At 41.4% G+C, this 21,556-nt stretch overlaps 1 protein-coding gene across 1 annotated transcript in view; it reads right to left on the bottom strand.

Moving 5' to 3' along the window:
• Positions 1 to 21,556, bottom strand: part of traip (TRAF-interacting protein) — a 53,236-nt gene that overhangs the window by 26,123 nt on the left and 5,557 nt on the right. Inside the window, exons 2-8 of the mRNA XM_087994100.1 lie at positions 20,509 to 20,683; positions 18,658 to 18,715; positions 15,619 to 15,699; positions 14,167 to 14,206; positions 9,827 to 9,954; positions 9,632 to 9,726; positions 4,320 to 4,433 (exon numbers count right to left, since the gene is read on the bottom strand). Of these exons, the coding sequence (XP_087850226.1) occupies positions 4,320 to 4,433; positions 9,632 to 9,726; positions 9,827 to 9,954; positions 14,167 to 14,206; positions 15,619 to 15,699; positions 18,658 to 18,715; positions 20,509 to 20,606 (614 nt within the window). The 5' untranslated portion in view covers positions 20,607 to 20,683. The remainder of the gene's footprint in view (positions 1 to 4,319; positions 4,434 to 9,631; positions 9,727 to 9,826; positions 9,955 to 14,166; positions 14,207 to 15,618; positions 15,700 to 18,657; positions 18,716 to 20,508; positions 20,684 to 21,556) is intronic.

The following is a 21,556-nucleotide window of genomic DNA, read 5'->3' on the forward strand; positions in this document are numbered from 1 at the left end:
AAAGTTTCTTCATGGAGTGCCGTCACTAGCGGTGTTCCGCAAGGATCTGTTTTGGGACCATTGCTGTTTGTCATTTTTATAAATGACCTGGAAGAGGGGTTAGAAGGTTGGGTGAGCAAGTTTGCGGATGATACGAAAGTCGGAGGAGTTGTTGACAGTGAGGAAGGATGTGGCAGGTTACAGCAGGATATAGAGAAGCTGCAGAGCTGGGCAGAAAGGTGGCAAATGGAATTCAATGTAGCTAAGTGTGAGGTGATTCACTTTGGGAAGAATAACAAAAAGATGGGGTACTGGGCTAATGGTCGGATACTTGGTAGTGTGGATGAGCAGAGGGATCTTGGTGTCCATGTACACAGATCTCTGAAAGTTGCCACCCAGGTAAATAGTGCGGTGAGGAAGGCATATGGCGTACTGGCTTTTATTGGTAGAGGAATTGAGTTCCGGAGTCCTGAGGTCATGATGCAGTTGTATAAGACTCTGGTGCGGCCGCATCTGGAATATTGTGTGCAGTTTTGGTCGCCATACTATAGGAAGGATGTGGAGGCACTGGAACGGGTGCAGAGGAGGTTTACCAGGATGTTGCCTGGTATGGAAGGAAGATCGTATGAGGAAAGGCTGAGACACTTGGGGCTGTTTTCATTAGAGAAAAGAAGGTTTAGGGGTGACTTGATTGAGGTGTACAAGATGATTAGGGGGTTAGATAGGGTTGACAGTGTGAACCTTTTCCCGCGTATGGAGTCGGGTATTACAAGGGGGCATAGCTTTAAATTAAGGGGGGGTAGATATAGGACTGAAGTTAGGGGTAGGTTCTTCACTCAGCGAGTCGTAAGTTCATGGAATGCCCTGCCAGTTGCAGTGGTGGACTCTCCCTCTTTATGGGCATTTAAGCGGGCATTGGATAGGTATATGGAGGATAGTGGGTTAGTATAGGTTAGGTGGGCTTGGATCGGCGCAACATCGAGGGCCAAAGGGCCTGTACTGCGCTGTATTCTTCTATGTTCTATGTTCTATAAGCGGCAGGATAGCATAGTGCAGGCAGATTTAAACTTGAGACAGACTGGGAATGCAGCAAAAAGGAAGGATAACTTAGGACATCTAATAACTTCCAATATCTCTAATGATAAGAAAGTTAACATTAAGGCACTTTACCTGAATACTCGTAGCATTCGTAACAAAGCAGACGAACTAATGGCACAAATCATCGTGAATGATTATGATGTGGTCGGCATCACAGAGACGTGGTTACAGGGGGGTCAGGACTGGCAGTTAAACATCCAAGGGTTTTCAACTTATCGAAAAGACAGGGAGGTGGGCAGAGGGGGCGGGGTTGCCTTGTTAGTTAAGAACAAAATTAAATCTATGGCACTGAATGACATAGCGTCGGATGATGTGGAGTCTGTGTGGGTGGAATTGAGGAACCACAAAGGCAAAAAAACCATAGTGGGAGTTATGTACAGACCTCCTAACAGTGGCCAGGACCAGGGGCGCAACATGTACCGGGAAATAGAGAAGGCATGTCAGAAAGGCAAGGTCATGGTGATCATGGGAGACTTCAATATGCAGGTGGACTGGGTAAATAATGTTGCCAGTGGATCCAAAGAAAGGGAATTCATGGAATGCTTACAGGATGGCTTTTTGGAACAGCTTGTCATGGAGCCCACAAGGGAGCAGGCTATTCTGGACCTAGTGCTATGTAATGAACCAGACTTTATAAAAAATCTTAAAGTAAGGGAACACTTAGGAAGCAGCGATCATAATATGGTAGAGTTCAGTCTGCAGTTTGAAAGAGAGAAGGCAAAATCGGATGTAATGGTGTTACAGTTAAATAAAGGTAATTATGAGGGCAGGAGAGAGGAACTGACGAAAATAGACTGGAAGCAGAGCCTAGCAGGGAAGACAGTAGAGCAAAAATGGCAGGAGTTTGTGGGTAAAATTGAGGACACTGTACAGAGGTTCATCCCCAAGAAGAGAAAGATTATCTGGGGAGGGATTAGACAGCCATGGCTGACAAAGGAAGTCAGGAAATCTATCAAAGAAAAAGAGATCCTATAAAGTGGCCAAGAGCACTGGGAAATCAGAAGATTGGGAAGGCTACAAAAACAAACAGAGGATAACAAAGAGAGAAATAAGGAAGGAGAGGATCAAATATGAAGGTAGGCTAGCCAGTAATATTAGAAATGATAGTAAAAGTTTCTTTCAATACATAAGAAACAAACGACCGGCAAGAGTAGACATTGGGCCACTTCAAACTGATGCTGGAAGCCTAGTGATGGGAGATAAGGAAATAGCAGGAGAACTTAATAAGTACTTTGCATCAGTCTTCACAGTGGAAGACATGAGTAATATCCCAACAATTAAAGGGAGTCAGGGGGCTGAGTTGAGTATGGTTGCCATTACAAAAGAGAAAGTGCTAGAAAAGCTAAAAGGTCTTAAAATTGATAAATCTCCTTGCCCCGATGGGCTACATCCTAGAGTTCGGAGGGAGGTGGCTGAGGAAATAGTGGAGGCGTTGGTTGAGATCTTTCAAAAGTCACTGGAGTCCGGGAAAGTCCCAAATGATTGGAAGATCGCTGTTGTAACCCTCTTGTTCAAGAAAGGATCAAGGCAAAAGATGGAAAATGATAGGCCAATTAGCCTAACCTCGGTTGTTGGTAAAATTCTAGAATCCATCATTAAGGATGAGGTTTCTAAATTCTTGGAAGAGCAGGGTCGGATTAGAACAAGTCAACATGGATTTAGTAAGGGGAGGTCGTGCCTGACAAACCTGTTGGAATTCTTTGAAGAGGTGACAAGTAGGTTAGACCAGGGAAACCCAGTGGATGTGGTCTATCTAGACTTCCAAAAGGCCTTTGATAAGGTGCAACACGGGAGGCTGCTGAGCAAGGTGAGGGCCCATGGTGTTCGAGGTGAGCTACTGGTATGGATTGAGGATTGACTGTCTGACAGAAGGCAGAGAGTTAGGATAAAAGGTTCTTTTTCGGAATGGCAGCCGGTGACAAGCGGTGTCCCGCAGGGTTCAGTGTTGGGGCCGCAGTTGTTCACATTATATATTAATGATCTGGATGAAGGGACTGGGGGCATTGTAGCAAAGTTTGCCGATGATACAAAGTTAGGTGGACAGGCAGTGGGGAGGCTGCAGAAGGATCTAGACAGTTTGGGAGAGTGGTCCAGGAAATGGCTGTTGGAATTCAATGTGAGCAAATGCGAGGTCTTGCACTTTGGAAAAAAGAATACAAGTGTGGACTACTTTATAAACAGTGAGAAAATTCGTAAAGCCTCACCGTGACTAGGACCCGTGGACACAGCCTTAGAATTAGAGGGGGTAAATTCAGAACAGAAATGCGGAGACATTTCTTCAGCCAGAGAGTGGTGGGCCTGTGGAATTCATTGCCACAGGGTGCAGTGGAGGCTGGGACGCTAAATGTCTTCAAGGCAGAAATTGATAAATTCTTGATGTCACAAGGAATTAAGGGCTACGGGGAGAATGCGGCTAAGTGGAGTTAAAATGCCCATCAGCCATGATTGAGTGGCGGAGTGGACTCAATGGGCTGAATGGCCTTACTTCCGCTCCTATGTCTTATGGTCTTATTCTTCTATTGCTCCTCATATGACAAGCCCTTCACCTACAGGGTCAATCTATGAACCTCCACTGGACCTTACTCAATGCCAGCATAACCTTCCATAGATACAGGGTCCAAAACTGCTCACAATATTCCAAATGTGGTCTGACTACAGCCTTATACAGCCTCAGCAGTAGACCTCCGCTCTTATATTCTTGACTTCTTGAAATAAATGCTAACATTGTATTTGCCTTCCTAAGGGAATCCTGAATGAGGACTCCCAAGTCTCTTTGTACTTTAGACTTTTGAAGCCTTTCCCCATTTAGAAAATAATGTTTGTTTTTTTCTTCCTACCAAAATGCGTGATCTCACGTTCCCATATTATATTCCATCAGCAACTTGTTTGCCCATTCTCCTAGACTGTCCAAGTGCTCTGCTGCCTCCTTGCTTACTCAACACTGTCTATCCCTCCACCTATCTGTGTCATCTGCACACTTAACAATAATTCCCTTAATTCCTTTGTCCAGATCATTAATGTACAACTTGAACAGTTGTGATCCCAATACCGACCGCTGCAGATTTCCACTAGTCACAGTCTGCCATCTCAAGAAAGACTCCTTTATCCCACTCACTCGAAATTACATTGAATTTGCTCAATCAGAAGATGCTTCAGTGCTTGTGCAGGGTATGACATTTGCTTCCCATTGGACTGCTGGATTCAAATACTTGTATTATTTAACATAGAACAGTTGCACTCACTTTTTTAAGGATACACAATAAATGGACAGCTGCTCCACTGCGGACTGTCCTATTCCTATTTCCCGGATCATTTCCTCAACTTCTGGCCTCTGGCTTTGAAGCAGCACCTGAATACTGGAAACAAGAACAAAACACTAGATGGGTTAAGATTTCAAAGTTTGTGCAGCAGTATCTATAGTACAAACAGAAATGGAGAGTACACAATTCCCCTGAAATTGTCAGATGAGTAATAGAGCCATACAGAGTAGAAAGTTACTAAGTCTGAACTGTGGTTGACACTGCATTAGCTGAACTCATGTTAATCAGAGTTACAACTGCTGTCAACAGGTCTAGAATAGTGGGCATTAGACAAATGACATCCCTGCTTATATATTGGTGAAAGTGAGGACTGCGGATGCTGGAGATTAGAGTCAAGATTAGAATGGTGCTGGAAATGCACAGCTGGTCAGACAGCATCCAAGGAACAGGAAAATCGACATTTCAGGCAGGAGCCCTTCATCAGGAAGGGTGATGAAGGGCTGTTGCCCGAAACGTCGATTTTCCTGTTCCTTGGATGCTGTCTGACCAGCCGTGCATTTCCAGCACCATTCTAATCTTGCTTATGTAAGTGATTGAGGTAGCTCCTCTTGATTTTAATCAAACAATCCTTATTGCAAGTAGTAAATACATCATTCAGGTGTTAAGTGTGAATACCAAGTAAGATGCCAGCACTCACTGTCAAGAATCATACAAAAGACACCAGGCAACTGAAGATAGAATGGACACTTAGCAAAGACTTAACACCTCAGGGTAGTTTGGAGGACAAAATATTGATGAGAAACAAACAAAAAAAAATTGTTCTAACTGGGAGGAAGAAATCTATCCATTAGCAACCTTTGAGAATCAAGACACTTTCTGCACCTTTCCTTTGTCTATGATTATATATTTGTAGAAATTCTGTTTCGCAAGATAATTATTTTTGCACGAAGGCGCAGAATGCCTCTGAGACTTTCTCCTAAGCTCTTAATTTACAAGGTACCACTTGGGCCCCAGCTTTGCCTGCCTCTTCATCGGGTTCATGGAACAGTCCATCTTCTGCAGATGCACCGGCACCGTTCCCCACCCTTCCTCTGCTACAGCGATGACTGCATTGGTGTCACCTCATGCTCCCACAAGGAGGTTGAACAACTCATCAACTTCACGAACACCTTCCATCCTGACTTCAATTTCACCTAGACCATCTCAGGCACCTCCCTCCACTTCCTGGACCTCCCCATCTCCATTTCTGGCAAATGACTCAACATGGGACATCTACGTCAAACCCACAACTCCCACAGCTACCTGGACTACATTTCCTTCCATCTCTTCTCCTATAAAAACATTATCCCTTACTCCCAATTCCTCTGTCTCTGCTGCATTTGCTCCCAGGAGAATCAATTCCACTCCAGAACATCCCAGACGGCCTCCTACTTCAAGGACCACAGTTTCCCCTCCCACGTGATTAACGATGCACTCCGGCGCATCTCCTTCACTTCCCGCACCTCTCCCCTTGAATCCCACCCCACCAACTGCAACAAGGATAGAACCCCTCTGGTCCTCACCTTCCACCCCACCAATCTCTGGATACAACGCATCATCCTCCGCCATTTCTGCCACTGACAGTAAGATCCCACCGCCAGAGATATATTTCCTTCCTCACCCCTTTCAGCATTCCACAGAGGCCATTCTCTCTGAGAGTCCCCTGTTACTTCCATGACCCCCACCAACCCACCGTCCACTCCCAGCAACTTTCCTTGCCACCGCAAGAGGTGCAAAACCTGCACTCACACCTCCCCTCTCACCTCTGTCCAAGGCCCCAAAGGATCATTCTACATCTGGCAGAGATTTTCCTGCACATCCAAACACTTCATCTACTGTGTCCGTTGCTCTTGGTGTGGTCTTCTCTACATTGGGGAGACAGGACACCAACTTGCGGAACGTTTCAGAGAACATCTCCGGGACGCACGCACTAAACAACACTGCCCTGTGGCCAAACACTTCAACTCCCCTCCCCCTCTGCCAAAGACATGCAAGTCCTGGGCCTCCTCCACTGCCAAATCCTAGCCACCCGCTGCCTGGAGGAAGAATGCCTCATCTTCCGCCTTGGGATCCTCCAACCACATGGAATCAATGTCAATTTCACCAGTTTACTCACCTCCCCTCTCCCCCCACCTTATCCCAGATCCAACCCTCCAACCCAGTACCGCCCTCTTGAATTGTCTTATGTGTCCATCTTCCTGCCCACTTATCTGCTCATACCTATCACCAAACTCCCACCCACCTTCATCTACCTACTGCATTCCTAGCTACCTTTCCCCCAACGCCACCCCTCTCCCATTTATTTCTCAGCCCCCTGAGTTCACCATATCTATACTGACAAACAAACACCAAACAACATTAATCCCATTTACCTGCACTTGGCCCATAGCCTACAATGCCATGGCTCAGTAAGTATTCATTCAGATGCTTCTTAAATATTGTGAGAGCACTTGCCTCCACTCTCGCGGGGAGAGTGTTCTATATTTCAGGCACCCTCTGGGTGAAAAAAGAATTTCCTCAGATCTCCTCTAAACCATTTACTTCTCACCTTAAACTTATGCCCTCTGATCTTGGATACAGCTGCTATGGGGATGAGATTCTCACAATCTGTCAATGCCTCTCATATGTTATATACCTCAATCAGATCCCACCCTTCTCTGCTCCAAGGTAAACAAGCGCAGCAGGTCTGGCAGCATCAAAGGAGCAGGAGAATCGATGTTTTGGGCATAAACCCTTCTTAAGGAGTCCTGAAGGAGTCCCATCTTCAGTTGATGCTGCCTGACCTGCTGCGCTTTTCCAGCAACACATTTTTCAGCTCTGAGCTCCAGTATCTGCAGTCCTCACTTTCTCCAAGGTAAACAAACCCAGCTTATCCAGCCTCTCGTCATAACAGACTTTTCATTCCAGGTAATATCCTGGTGTATCTCCTCTGTACTCTGTCTACTGCAATCATGTCCCTCCGATAGTGTAGCGACAAAAACAGCAACAGTTTTTGATCTGTGACCTAACCAATGGTCTATAAAATTATAAGACAACTTTGCTTGCTCTTATAGTCTATGGTCCAGCTATTGAAGGCAAACATCCCACATGTGGCCTTCACCATCCTGTCTAACCAAGCTGACGCCTTCAGGAATCTATGGACTGGTCCCTTTGTTCCTCAGTACTCCCCAGGAATTCAGCATTCATTGTGTATATCCTTTCCTTATTAGACCTCCCAAAATCCCAATTATATCTTCTTTGAAACAATGATTCTGGATCTTGGCATAGGTGTGGTGGGTCAAATAGCCTCTTCTCGTCCCGCTTCACCTTATGATTCCCATTAAATCACTGGGACTTCAACCAAGTAGTACGATAGTCTGAGGATGGCACAGAGTGCTCAGCACAGCTTGGAAAGAGAGAGGACAGAACTAGAAGGAAAAGTTTAAGCTACACTTAATTTTTGTTTAATCTACTGACCATTTCACTTCAACAATTTCTGTAAAGTAGTTATACCATTTAAGAATTGCTGCATGCTTGTAACTTGATCATTCAAAACCATGATGCCCATTGCCTAATTCACACTAAGTCCCACTCACTCCTGTGCTTGTGGCTCGAGTTGACTCCCGTGTTCAATTTTGTTTGCTATCCTCATTGCTGATGCCTCTCCCCATTTCTGTAATCTTCTCCAGCCCTACAACCTTCGAGATTTGTGTTCCTCCGTATCCTGCCTCGTGGTACATTCATGTAAAACTCGGAGCTTAAAAACTGCATGAATTTATGTAAAACTCTGTTATCTCACTTTTTAGATTGGAATCAATCTAAACATCAGGTCATAGACAGAGAACACAGGGGGCTAACACCTTCAACATATTGTCTAGCTATCACCATTGTTAACAGCTAACCTGAGAATGCAACTTTAAAAAAAAGGGTTTTGTGATTTACACATGAAAGAAGTGAAACTATCACTGTATTCTAACAGATGAAAGGCTTAACAGACAATCAATTCTTCAATGTATAATTTCAGTTACATCACACTGCAAATTTTTGCTATAAATTCTGTGTTACGATCGAGCCCTCCACAATCACCTGATGAAGGAGCGTCGCTCCGAAAGCTAGTGTGCTTCCAATTAAACCTGTTGGACTATAACCTGGTGTTGTGTGATTTTTAACTTTGTACACCCCAGTCCAACACCAGCATCTCTGAATCATGCCTGGGATGAAAAGTCTGTTATGACGAGGGACTGGATAAGCTGGGCTTTTTGACCTTGGAGCAGTTTGAGGGAAATAACATTATGAGAGAATGTGGGCATATTGGCGAGGCCAGCATTTATTGCTCATCCCTAAATGCCCGGAGACCACCTGCTGCTATAGTCCAGACCAGGTAAGGGTGGCAGAATCCCTTCTCTGAAGGATATTAATGATCCAGCTGGGGTTTTCTTTTTACAATGGTTACATGATTCCAGATTTGAACCCCTGTTGCCAGAATTTGGTCCTGGGACTCTGGATTGTTAGTCTATTGGCAAGACCACTGTGACAACAACTTCCCTTCACCATATATAGTTATCCCTTCAGCCTAAAGCTCTGTGCTCTGGAATTCCATTCTTATAGTTAAGAGATGGAGAAGAATAAGATGCTCCTTAAAACCTGCTCATCTCCTGTAGATGTGGTTCAAAGTCAAGCCTTGTCTGATGCCCTTCTGGTGATACACTTTGGCCTAAGGAACAACATTAAAGATGTAAGGTAACTGCAACTTGTTATTCTGATGGCTACTGCTGCATGCTGTTGCACATTCTATGTAATTAACAAAGAAATTCACAAGGCTGTTTATGGCATATTTGCAACAACCAGAACCCCTCAAACCAGAATACTCCTAAATGACATCTTCAATACAACCCCCAATCACCAATGTGCACCTCAGTAAATGGAAGACTTTCTGACACAAACTTACAACAGACTGTTGGATAACATTATGATTCAAGTCAGCACTCAAATGCTGTTTTGTGTGTGTGTGTGTGTCGGGGGCGGGGGGGGAGGGTACACTGACAGGCACAGCTTGAAGAACTCTAGACAAAGATGGTTACACTACTGCCATTAATTAGACTTAGGTTAATGCAGTCATAACCAATTATGGATGGATACTTTGCTCACTTATTGGGAATGATGTCACAATTAAACATGAGAAAGCAGCAAGCACTGTGTGTTTTGATTTATCAGCTTGTCCTGGTCCCTGTGTGTGCTGTATACTGCATAATATCAAAAAGCAGATTTCACCATACTTTTCCAATGTTTGCAATTTCTGTCGCAGCCTGCGTGCCTCCTCTTTTGAAGATTTGGAATCATCTTGCTGCTGTTCCAGATATCGCACCTGCTTCTGTGAAAATAAAACCCAGGAGCAAAGTAAAGGCAAAGTCAACAAATGCAAGCATGCAACCTCCAATCCTATTGGAAAGCCAAGGAGATGTACAAATTACCTTGAGAGTCGAGCACAGCATTTCTGTTTCATTCAGTTCCTTGCTCAAAGATTCCACTCTTGCGTTGCGCTCATCCAGTGTGCCCCTCAGTTTATCAATGATTGATTGCCGGTCTATCTTCTCTTTCTCTGAAACCAAATCATCAATCTATGAGCAAACCGCCATCCCCAACCTTCCTTGTACAGTCAACACATTCCCTTCACAAATAGATGGTTGCTTTGTTCAGTTGCTGATACTGCGATATACAAATCAAGACACCATGGGTTTATGATCCACTCTGAAACTAAAATGCATAATCTGTCATTTGAACGCCATACTGAGGAAGTACTGAATTGCTAGTCATGCCACCTTTTGGATTAGGTCCCATCAGTTTGTTCAAATGAATATAAAGGTTCTGTGGCATTACTCAAAGAGCTGAAAATTTTACTATGGCATGTCCTGAAAAGTATTATACCTCAACCACGTTTATTCACTAAAATAGCAAATTAATATGTGCATTGACTCATTTTATAGTCTACGGGATCTTGCTCTACTAAACTTGCTGTCAATGCAATTTAAGTGACTCGTTAGTTGCGAGTCTCAATTGCCCTCTGAAATGGTTTCAAGAATGAATCAGTCTTGGACCTCTGACAATTTCTAACTTATTAATGATGCTCTTGGGTAGATAACATCAAACTAGGAAGCCAATTAGATTTGGAGAAAGTGTTGCAAAAACAGCTTGGAAGAAGAATAGCTTATTACTGGAAAAGTGAGAGTTAGACTATAGACATTCGGTTGGGTAGAGGAACAAAAAGGGATCTCAGAGTACCAGTAGACCAATCACAAAGTGAGGATTGCAGATATTGGAGTTTAAAGTTGAGAGTATGGTGTTGGAAAAGCACAGCAGGTCAGGCAGCATCTGAGGAGCAGGAGAATTGATATTTCGAGCAAAAGCCCTTCATCAGGAATGAGGCTGTGAGTGAAGGGGGTGGTGAGATAAATGGGAAGGGGCTGGGGCTGGGGGGAAAGTAGTTGAGAGTGTGATAGGCAGATAGAGGTGGGGATAATGGTGATAGGCCGGAGAGGAGGGTGGAGCAGATAGATGGGAAGGAAGATGGACACAGTAGAACAGGTCATGAGGGCGGTGGCGAGTTGAAAGGTTGGAACTGGGATAAGGTGGTGGGGGAGGGGGAATGAGGAAACTGGTGAAATCCACAACTATCAATCACAAAGTAACATGACATTAATAAGTTCAAGACACACTAAACTTGATGTATAGAGGGAAAGAATTGAAAAGGAGGGAGATTATGCTAAATCTACATCAAATCTTGATGAGAGATTGGATTACATTTAGAACATTTTGTCCAATTCTGATCGCCTTATTAGAAAAAAGATATAGCAGCACTGGTGAAGATGAAGAAAAGATTTAGAGGATGATTGCAGAAATACCCGGGGATACATTTAGGAAAGGAATGACAGGTTGGGTCCCTCCAGAAAAAGGGAGGTTGACAGATGATCTAACAGAGATAATTAAAATTATTAAAGGTTTGGATAGAATGGACACAAAGAGGGAATATCCCTTCTCATGAGGAAGACCTGAAATGAGGCAGTCAAGAGAATATGGTCACAAAATCCAATAGGGAATTCAGAAGAAATTCCTTTATCTTCAGTGGTGAGAATGTAGAAGCCATGACAGAAACAAAGAAACCAGTGGGTCATTTGGTCTTTTAAGCCTGCTCTGCCATTCAATTTGACCATAGCAAATCCTCTATCACGCCATATTCCTGCTTTCGCTCCACATCTCTTGAAGCCTTTAATATCTATAAACCTATCAATCTCTCTCTTGAATATACTCAGTCAGTCGGCCTTCATAGTCTTCTGTGGTAGCAAATACCCTACGAGTGAAGGAATAGTCCATCCTATGCAATTTACCTCAAGCACGAACATAAGAAATGGCTGAAGTGAATGGAATAAGTGCATTTAATGAAAAGCTAGAGAAGTATGTGAGAAAGAAAGAAACAGAGAATCATAAACCCAGATGTTGAAGACAGAAAGATTGAAGGAGACTCATTTGGAGCAGAAACGTGAACATGAACTGCTGAGCTGAATGACCGATCTCTCCACAATCCGAATGGATTCTATTCACTGTACAAAACACACAAGTGGGCAGAACAACATAATTGACACATTTGATGGAAAAGTCAACCAAATACATTGTGAAGGTACTGAAATAGCAATTAAAGTTGAAAAAGCTGCAGAAGAGTTTTCAGAGAGTCAGCGTGTCAAAATATCATAGAAAGCAGAAACAATCAGTAAGGTCAATAAATTTTCATATTATTTACTAAAATACTAGAATACAGGTCAAAGGAAGTCACAAGCAAACTGTAGTGGGATCACATCCCAGAGTATTTTGACAGATGGGGCAGGAGGGGTATTGAAACTTCAGAATTTATGCAAAAACAAGTAAAGAGAATTATCTCATCATTAGGAAATACCAGCTGCAAGACTGGAAAAATGAGGGCTCTTAAACATTTGCAGATGACACAAAGCTGGGTGGGAGGGTGAACTGTGAGGAGGATGCAGAGATGCTTCATTGTGACAGGTTGAGTGTGTGGGTAAATGCATAGGAGATTAAATATAACGTTGTTAAATGTGAGGTTATCCACTTTAGTGGCAAAACAAGAAAGCAGATTATAATCTGAATGGTGATATATTGGGAACACCAGTAACTGAAATCATGCAGGTGCAGCAGGCAGTGAGGGTGGTAAATAATACACTGCCACTCAGTAAGAGGATTGGAGTACAGGGGAACAGGGGTGCTTTACTGCAATTGCATGGGTCTTTGGGGAGACCACACCTGGAGTAGCATATGCAGTTTTGGTCTCCTTTTTTGAGGAGGAATGTTCTGTATATGGAGAGTGCTGTTTCCTGAAATGGAAGGACTGATGTATGAAGAGTGATTGGATTGGTTAGGACTACATTTACTGGAATTTAGAAGAATGAGGGTGAAGGGGTGTCACAGAAACCTATAAAATTCTAACGGTCTAGACATGGTAATTATACAAAGGATGTCCCTATGATGGTATAGTCCACAACCAGGGGCACATTTTAAAGATTCAGGGTGGGCCATTTAAGACTTAGATGAGGAGAAATTTCTTCAGCTAGAGAGTGGTGAGCCTGTGGAATTCTTTGTCACAGAAATCAGTTGAGGCCAAACCATTGAATATTTTCGAGGAGGAGATGGTTATAATTCTTAGAGCTAAAGGGATGAAAAGATATGGGGAGAAAGCAGGAACAGGACACTGAGCTGAATGCTCACTGCATGATCAAATTGGATGGTAGAGGAGGCTCGAAGGGCCAAATGGCCTACTCCTGCTCCTATTTTCTATGTTTCTATCAAATGTAAAATTTCTAGGAAATGCGTTTCATGGGATGCGGATATAAGATTGCAAACAATCATTTAGTATTGCAGAATTAGAGTACTGCTGGGAAAACATATTGCTGGTGATTTCTCTCGTCAATAATCAGCACTGTTGACACATAGTATAAAATGCTGTCTCTCTTCACATCGGTGTTCTTGTGAATTATCCTAATGGGTGCAGGATGAAGAGTTTGATAACATGTGCCTTGTTTCAGCAATACTCAAGACTGGTAAGTTAAAGTCAAATCTAGAAAATTACTTAATTAGCTGTGCAAGTGGGCCAAAACAAAACTAAAGTTAATTTTAGCAAAGAAATTAGAGATAATTTTTCAGAAGATTCATCATGGAATGGAATCTATGTGGAGTGGAGATAGAAAAAAAACAGGGGTCATTGAAAAAAAAACAAATTAGATTGCACAGATTGTGACTTTTAGAACTGACAGTGAATGCTCTGTACAGCATCAGGGTATTTCATTGAATGAGACAATTACAGAAAGCTTAGAGTATTCCTCCACAGCCAGTAACTGGCAGCAGTTTAAGGGCTGTTTTACCTGACCTGTCAATTACTAACTGATATGCAAGAGCCAAAAGTGAAGTTAGAAAGAGAACACTGGCCACTGAACAGAAACTTTCCAAAACTGCCTTAAGTATACAAACCACAGCTTAGCAATTGTTTTTGGTCAACTTCACACAGGTAAGGTAACAAATCTGCCAGTTCTTGTTCATTTTGCCCTTTTAATACAAGTGAACACTGTTTCAGATTAACACGTTTGGAAACTATAGTTTTAAAATGAAAATAAAAACAGGTATGTCAGATACAGCACATTTTTACTAAAAATGCAGACACCTTACTCTAGTCTAATTTAAACACTTTTTTACACTGAATTTACTCTGATAGTACCACTAAGCAACATCTTTTAAATGTGAATTAAGTTCTGACCTTTCTGTAACAGCTGAGACTTGATCCTGTCCAATTCATTCTGGAAATTCACATCAAAAGAAAGAAGTCAGTCTGACAGAGTCAGACAGCACAGAACAGAAACAACAGTAAACACCTTTTATATTGATTATGAAAATACAAATGAAAGTCGGTGTATTGAAAAACAGTATGTGCTGATAAGATGCTGCAACAATGTACAAGTGATTTGAATTCAGTCCAATTTGAAATGGCTTCATTTGAATTCTATAAATATCTATTAAAATTATGATCATGTGGTTATTGCTTAATTCAATTTTTAAAATCATTTAACTTCTTAAGCAAATAAACCTTCCAATTAAACAAAGTAAACCATTAACGAGTTTTGAGAAGATTTGTAGCTCAGGTTGAGGTTCTGGATGTAGGTTTGCTCGCTGAATAGGGAGGTTTGTTTTCAACCATATTGAAGTATAGGAACAATTTCTAGCCAGAAATGTAGTAATTGTGTGAAAACCAGTTTGGTAAAGTGCAACATTTGAAACATTACTTTCTCAGCCCAAATAGCTCATCCCATTGCGCAATGTCAAGTATTCAGCAGAACTAATCCATAACCTTGGAAGGTAACCCATTGGCAAAAGGTCACTGGTCTTAAACATTAACTCTGCTTCTCTCCTCGGATGCTGTCTGGTTTTCTGAGCATCATGTCCTGGGTATATTTCAGTATTGCACAATCCACACTATTTTATGGTCATGTGCATTCCACAATCTGTATTTTTTTTTTAAAAAACAAAGGTCCAACATTCCTTTTCATCTCTCTACATAGCAAAAACACTGTCATCTCACTCCCTGTAATTATCCAACAAACCTCCAACTGAAACATTAGGTTGCTGATCTTTTGTGTATGCACCATATGACCACAAACGTGGCAATTCAATGGCAAAATGAATTGAAAAATTAACTGAAAGTGGATTGAAGACAAATAGCGTTATTCTAGGATTCATAAAGGCAATTATAAAATCCTTGATGTGTTTCCTAAGATTACAGTTTATTCCTTTGATTAGATTATTGGCTTGCAATCATTCATTATTCTCACAGTCTCAGGAACGTCTAGAAAGGTCCAGCCAACACTAAGTGCGAGTGAATTGATTTGAAGAGCAAAGTAACCCAAATTTTGTAACCGCCTCGGGTTTCTCTCAGTCCTAAGCCATCACTAGCTTTAAGCCACTGAGTTCATTCTGGCTGAGCTGAACCAAAACTGAAACACATCATGTTGCCTCAGTTAAAGCACTGTTTAAATATGCAGACCACAAATCACACTTTAAATTATTTTATATTCATTTTTGAGAACTGCCAGAGACAATATACCTGGAATTGTCTCCAGTTCCAAACAACAAAATACTCAAGATCAGCACCCTATGAGTTATCCTGAAAATTTGATCTGATTACCAAAACTGCAAGCACGAAAAGTAGCCTTACCTGGAGAGTTTCGGCATCTAACACCTGCTCGCTCTCACCTATGTTGAAGAACAGCTTGTTGATGATGTGTTTTGTACTGACCTATCAAAAGCAAGCACAGCATATTCCTCTGTAGTGAGTTTTAATTTAAGAATAAATGATGATCCATGATAAATACAGCATAGGAAGATAAGTATTCTATGCATAATGGAAAAGGAGTCTGTACTGTGACACAAGTGAAAATTAATTCTTTAGTACTCTATAAAATTGATTGGAAGACATCCAATTATTGTGCAGACTATTTCTGTAATACATTCTACTGTAGATCTATTAAGGAATATTGTGACTTAAATGAAGAAACTACAAACCTAAAAAGGGGGCTGTGCCTCCACCATTGAGATTGCAATGACTGACATCATGACAAATTACACAGACAATTTTCATGATAAACATTAACATATAAATTTAACCTGAAAAACCACTGAGATGTCTCAGACAGAGATGCAGCAATGTAATGTAAATTTTATGTTCCTAAATCCTTCGATACTTCTGATAATATCTATAATCGATTAATATTTGCAACAAACAGATGCTTGGCAATGGCTATCTCCGCTGAAACAGATTACAACCTTGGAATAAACCATTAGTAAAAACTGGATCGAGAATATTAGATTTAAGAAATTCAAAATAGGACATGGTGAGTTAAGTCAGCATTGGCAAACTGTTCCATCCCACCCACAATGGAAGGCGAGGTATGGCAGAGCAAAATGCACAGTAAAGTTCCCTAGGCTCACGTTCAGCAATGCTCCTTAGCCCAAACACTGAAAAATAAATCCTTCACCAGCAAGACAATTTGGTGACATTGGTTGCAAACTGTCAGTGTGAGACACTTGTTTGCAACATGTGTAATGTGACTTTCTACTCCTTTTTCTGTCAGACCCTTACAACCACCAGAAACTGGTAATATTTAAGACAAACAATTGCCTGCCAATGGCCATCTCCAATGACAGAGAATCTAGGCATCTCCTCTTGACATTCAGCAGCAGCATCACCACTGATTCCCCTCATTATCAACATCCTGGGGAGTTACCACTGAGTAAAACCTGAACTAAACTCATCAAGTCAATATTGTGGCTACAACAGCAGGTCAAAGGATGGGAGTTCTGCAGCAAGTATCTTCACTGTTAACAAACTACAGTCTCGCTGCCATCTACAAGGAAATGATGGAAATAATCTCCACATGGCTGGATGAATGTGGTGCCAACGATGTTGAAGAAGCTCAGATGAAAGTAACCCACTTGATCCACATCGCATCTACCACTTTAAATATTCACCTCCGCCACTGCTGTCTCAGCAATGGGCATCATTTACAAGAAGAACGACAGCAAATTACCAAGTCTCCCAAAAACCAAACAGGTTGGGACTCTACTAGAGTTGACAAGAATGAGAGATGATCATAGAGGGTTCTTAAGGGGCTTGACACAGTAAATGCTGAGATGACGTTTCCCCTCATGGGACAGTCAAGGACCAAAGCAGCTGGTCTCAGAATTAAGGGACAAAGTTAAGACTGAGATGGGGAGGAATATATTCTTTTGAAAGATTGAGTGTTTTTGGAAGACCTTGCCATGGAGAAATGTTGGGACAGAGTCCTTGTGTACAGGCTGAGAGAGATAGATTCTTGGTCAGTCAGGAAATCAAGGATAACAGGGAAAGGACATGGAACTGGATGCGAGAAATGTTGATCCTACAGAATGACACAGCAGATTCAAAGGGCTGAATGGCCTACTCCTATTCACTTTCTTATGATCTTATGGTCTCCCCTGCCAGCATCTTCCAAACCCATGATTTCTCCCACCAGCAGGGCAGATGATGCAAATTCCCACCCAAGCCACACACCATCCTGACTTGTACTATAATCACTGTTTTTACACCATAGGAGGGCAAAAACCTAGAACTTCCTTCCTAACAGCATAGTGTATGGATCTAATGCTCATGGATAATATGGCTTAAAATGGTGGCAGCCCATCATCACCTTCTGAAGCGCAACTAGGGATATGTAATAAATGATTGCCTTGCCAGCAATACTCATGTTTTATCAAAAAACTAACATAGAAAGGACTTCTAGCCTGGATTCCCAGGTTTAGATGTGAGACAGAGGAGTGCTTTTAATTCATCTTCACTACAATTTTGGATTTTCTAATTCTTCTTGTCACACTGAAAATATAATTTTAAAGTATCAAACTTCAAAATCAATTGAATCACAAGATAGGTGTCAAGATATTTGAAAACATACTTCCATTAAGCTAAAAAGAAATGGGCCTAAAATTGCACATTCTTGAAACAGAATCCATTGTTACATTTGTCTCCTTTGCACTTTTAAAATAACAACTATTTCTAATTTAGTCTCTATTTTCTCCATGCAACATTCTAATGCAAACAGATAGCCAATTACCGATCCTCTGCCCTTTGGTACAGGGCACATTCAGAAACTGGAGTTCAATAGGTGAAGAAATTATGCCCAACACCTTAGGCCTGACACTTGTATTTCCTCAACCAAAATACCTTTGATCAGAACCATTAAATTGCTTTTCACTCCTCACAGATCCTTACTTAGAATCAATAATATTGTATTTTTATTTTAAATTTTCATCAGTCATAGTACCGCATTTCATTTTCTCTCTTCTCATGTGAGTATTAACAGCCTGCAGGTACTCTGCCTGACTACCTATTCTTCAAGAAAGAACTCAGAGTGAGTTTATTGGAAAACTGCTGGATGAGAGATGAGGTCGTTTTCAGATGAGGCAAACCCTCTTCTCACCAATTCCCCCACACTTATGTGTACTTTCTATCAGAAACAATTCTGGTTGATTTTCATCAACCCATAAAACCCTGGTACTCTAGGACAAACCCAGTACTTACATCAGTGCATCTCTGTTCTAATTTTCATAACTGGACCATTTTATGAAAAAGGTCAAAATAGCTTCATGCTCTTACACCAGACAGGCACTGCGTGAAATATGCAATTTCAAGGAGTTTTATTAACATGATTCGTCATAGTACCTTTATTCTACACTGAGGACAGGTCCGAGATGGAGCACTGTGAAACCACTGAGCGAGACTGTAAGGGGCAAAACAAAAACAAAGTTAGTGAATAATCACAGAAATAAACATGGTTTTAAGCTAAAATCTTCCACGCTTGAATAGAATAAAATAATTAAATACTTGCAATGCCTTGAGTAACAATTAAATGGTTTCAGAGTACGCCCTATTGTGTTTGAACAGTTTACTTGCTTTGTTTCTCAGTATTAACCCCGACAAGAAAAGTTATACAAATTGTAAAGCTGTTTTACCACTGCGATAGAGATTTAAACCTTGAAAGCTTCTGAAGTAGGACTTCCCACCGTTCTTGGTTTCATTTAAGTTACAATTCAGTTTTCCACAATTTGAATTCGCACACTCACTCCAAGCAATTTCAAAACCACCCTTCCTAACTCACAAATTATCATCAGGTTGATTGGACATGAATGGAATAAGGAACATTTTTAGGGTCAGTTAGTACATGAGGATATGGTTAATCTTGAATATTGGAGAATACTGACATTATGAATAAGTAACGGCCAGATATTTTTAACCTGATTTTTTCATAATTGATGACTTATAACTCATAATTGATTAATTCATAATTGATAAATATCAACTCCAATCCAGTCCAGTTCTTTAAAGTGCTAAGCAGCATCGATAAAAGCATCTGCTCAGGATACATACTATCTAATTTTCTCTTTCATCTGCTCTCTGTGGGCCATGCAACAACTGTGTCCAGTCAGTAATCTGCTCTTGGTCTCTGCTACTGCTTCTCAACAAACGCTCGGAACTGAACAGCAATAATTGGGTCAACTCTTTCATTCTCCCACGTGAGGTGGCTATTGATCTTGGTGCCTTTCCCCCAATGACTTACATGGGATCAGAAACATCTCTGTTATCAGAGAACCAAACTAAACTCTTCCACATTGCACTGTGCACTGGTGTCCCAATACAATGCATCATCACCTAGGTATGAATATAGGACCATCCCTCCCAAACCATTTCACGAAACAACAATGAAAAATACAGTGGCCGTCTACGAAACAGGTCAGAAATACCGGCAAAGACAATTAAGTGGAGCAGAATTACATAAGAACACAAGACACTGGAGTAAGCCATTTTGTGTTTTGAGCCCAGAATCACTCATTAATGAAATCTTTTACTTCAGCATTACTTCCCTGAACTACCTCTGAATCCCTGGATGTTTTTAATATGCAGAAATGTAGCAATCTCAGTCTTGAACATACTCAACAACTGAGCTTCCACTGCGTCTGGGATACAGAAATTCAAAGATTTAAAATATAAAATGCAATAGCAAAACAGTTCATTCTGCCCAAGTGTCCCATATAGATGATTATGTTCCACATTAGTCTTTTTCTCCATTCACCTATTGTCATACCATTTAAGCACTGCTCGTGATGCCGTTGGTATTAATCATAAAGGGTAAAGACTGAACAAACAGGGCGCGAACAAGATGACCAAGTTTTACTTTGTTCATGGCTTGAAAAAAACCCAGCAGCAGAACAGCCAATCTACTGGTGAGCAGTGGGAAGATTAAAAAAAACATCAATTGACGCTAGTCCCACAATCACATCGTTAACCGGAAGTTCAAATCACTGCATCGCACATAAACAGCCATTTTAATAATAGAGGTAGCTCTAGGCTTATCCAGAATACAATCTCCATTATTTGGCTTGACAAGTTGTATCATTATATCTGCACTCTACAATCATTCCACTCATTTCAAGGACCAGTAATTGCAGGGCTATGCCATTTTCGAACGGCTGTTTATCTCATTTGAAATTAGTTGCTTCTTTTTTCAGTACTCACCACTCATTGTGAAACGTGTGCCCACAATAGATGGCTGCCACATCCCTGAAATTATCAAAGTAATCAGCACAAATTGTGCAGTGGGCGCGGATTGGCATGCTCTCCTCCTTCTACATCAGCAGATCCATTAACCTGTATCCGTTATTACAACAGCAACTGCCGTGGTGGTCCTCCCCTGGCATTTTAAGAAAGAAAGTAAACATTAGTTTTACATTGACACCTGAAAGATTTGTTCATGCGGAAGATTGCAGCCTGAAACAATGGCCCATGCTGTATGATACAATTATGTTAAAGCAAATCCTTCTGTGTGCTCTTTCATGTGACTACATGTAGTATTTGGAAATAAGTGTCTGAGCAACTGCACAATTCTGCTCACTGTGGAAATTTCCAACCAAGCATATAGTATTATCAAATAGATTTCCAAATTGGGATACTGTTATTGGAAATACATAAATACAAATATTTTATGCCGCAAGTACACTTAGGGGAAGCTCATACACTCTTTTAGAAGTTTGAGCAGAAGGTTCCATGGGTCTTCCACAAGAAAGCATTTATACAAGCTCTTATCCAAGTGGCTGCATAGAATGGTCACCTACTAATGCAGAACAATCTCTCTGTGCCCAAATCAAAATACTGCAGATGCAGGATACCTTAAGTAATAAGTGTGGGCGAATTCTCTGTGCTGGCATTCCCTCTTTGACCAGCAGAGTATTTTGCATCTCTAGAGCCTTAACTGGTTTTCTCTAAGCTCATTTTCAGACTAACGCCCCTCTGCTCCTGTTACCCTGCATTTACACCTCCACATTTGACTTTTGTTTCGCTATCAGTCCCATGTATTATACCTCACTGGGGTAGCACGCTCGAAATCAAGCTTCGTTATTTCCACAGTCATCGTGGAGAACTTATTAAAAATAACGACGTATAAATCTCCATTTACCAGTTCTTTAGACTCAGGTTGACAGAAAGCATGGACCAGGTTTCTGTACTTAACAAAAATGACCAATGATTACAAATAAACAGATTCTAGCCACAGATAAATTATTATGAA

The sequence above is a fragment of the Chiloscyllium plagiosum genome, unplaced genomic scaffold (genome assembly GCF_037043375.1).
Source record: "Chiloscyllium plagiosum isolate Xiang-an unplaced genomic scaffold, Cpla_swu_hap1 HiC_scaffold_14, whole genome shotgun sequence".
Classification (NCBI taxonomy): Eukaryota; Metazoa; Chordata; class Chondrichthyes; order Orectolobiformes; family Hemiscylliidae; genus Chiloscyllium; species Chiloscyllium plagiosum.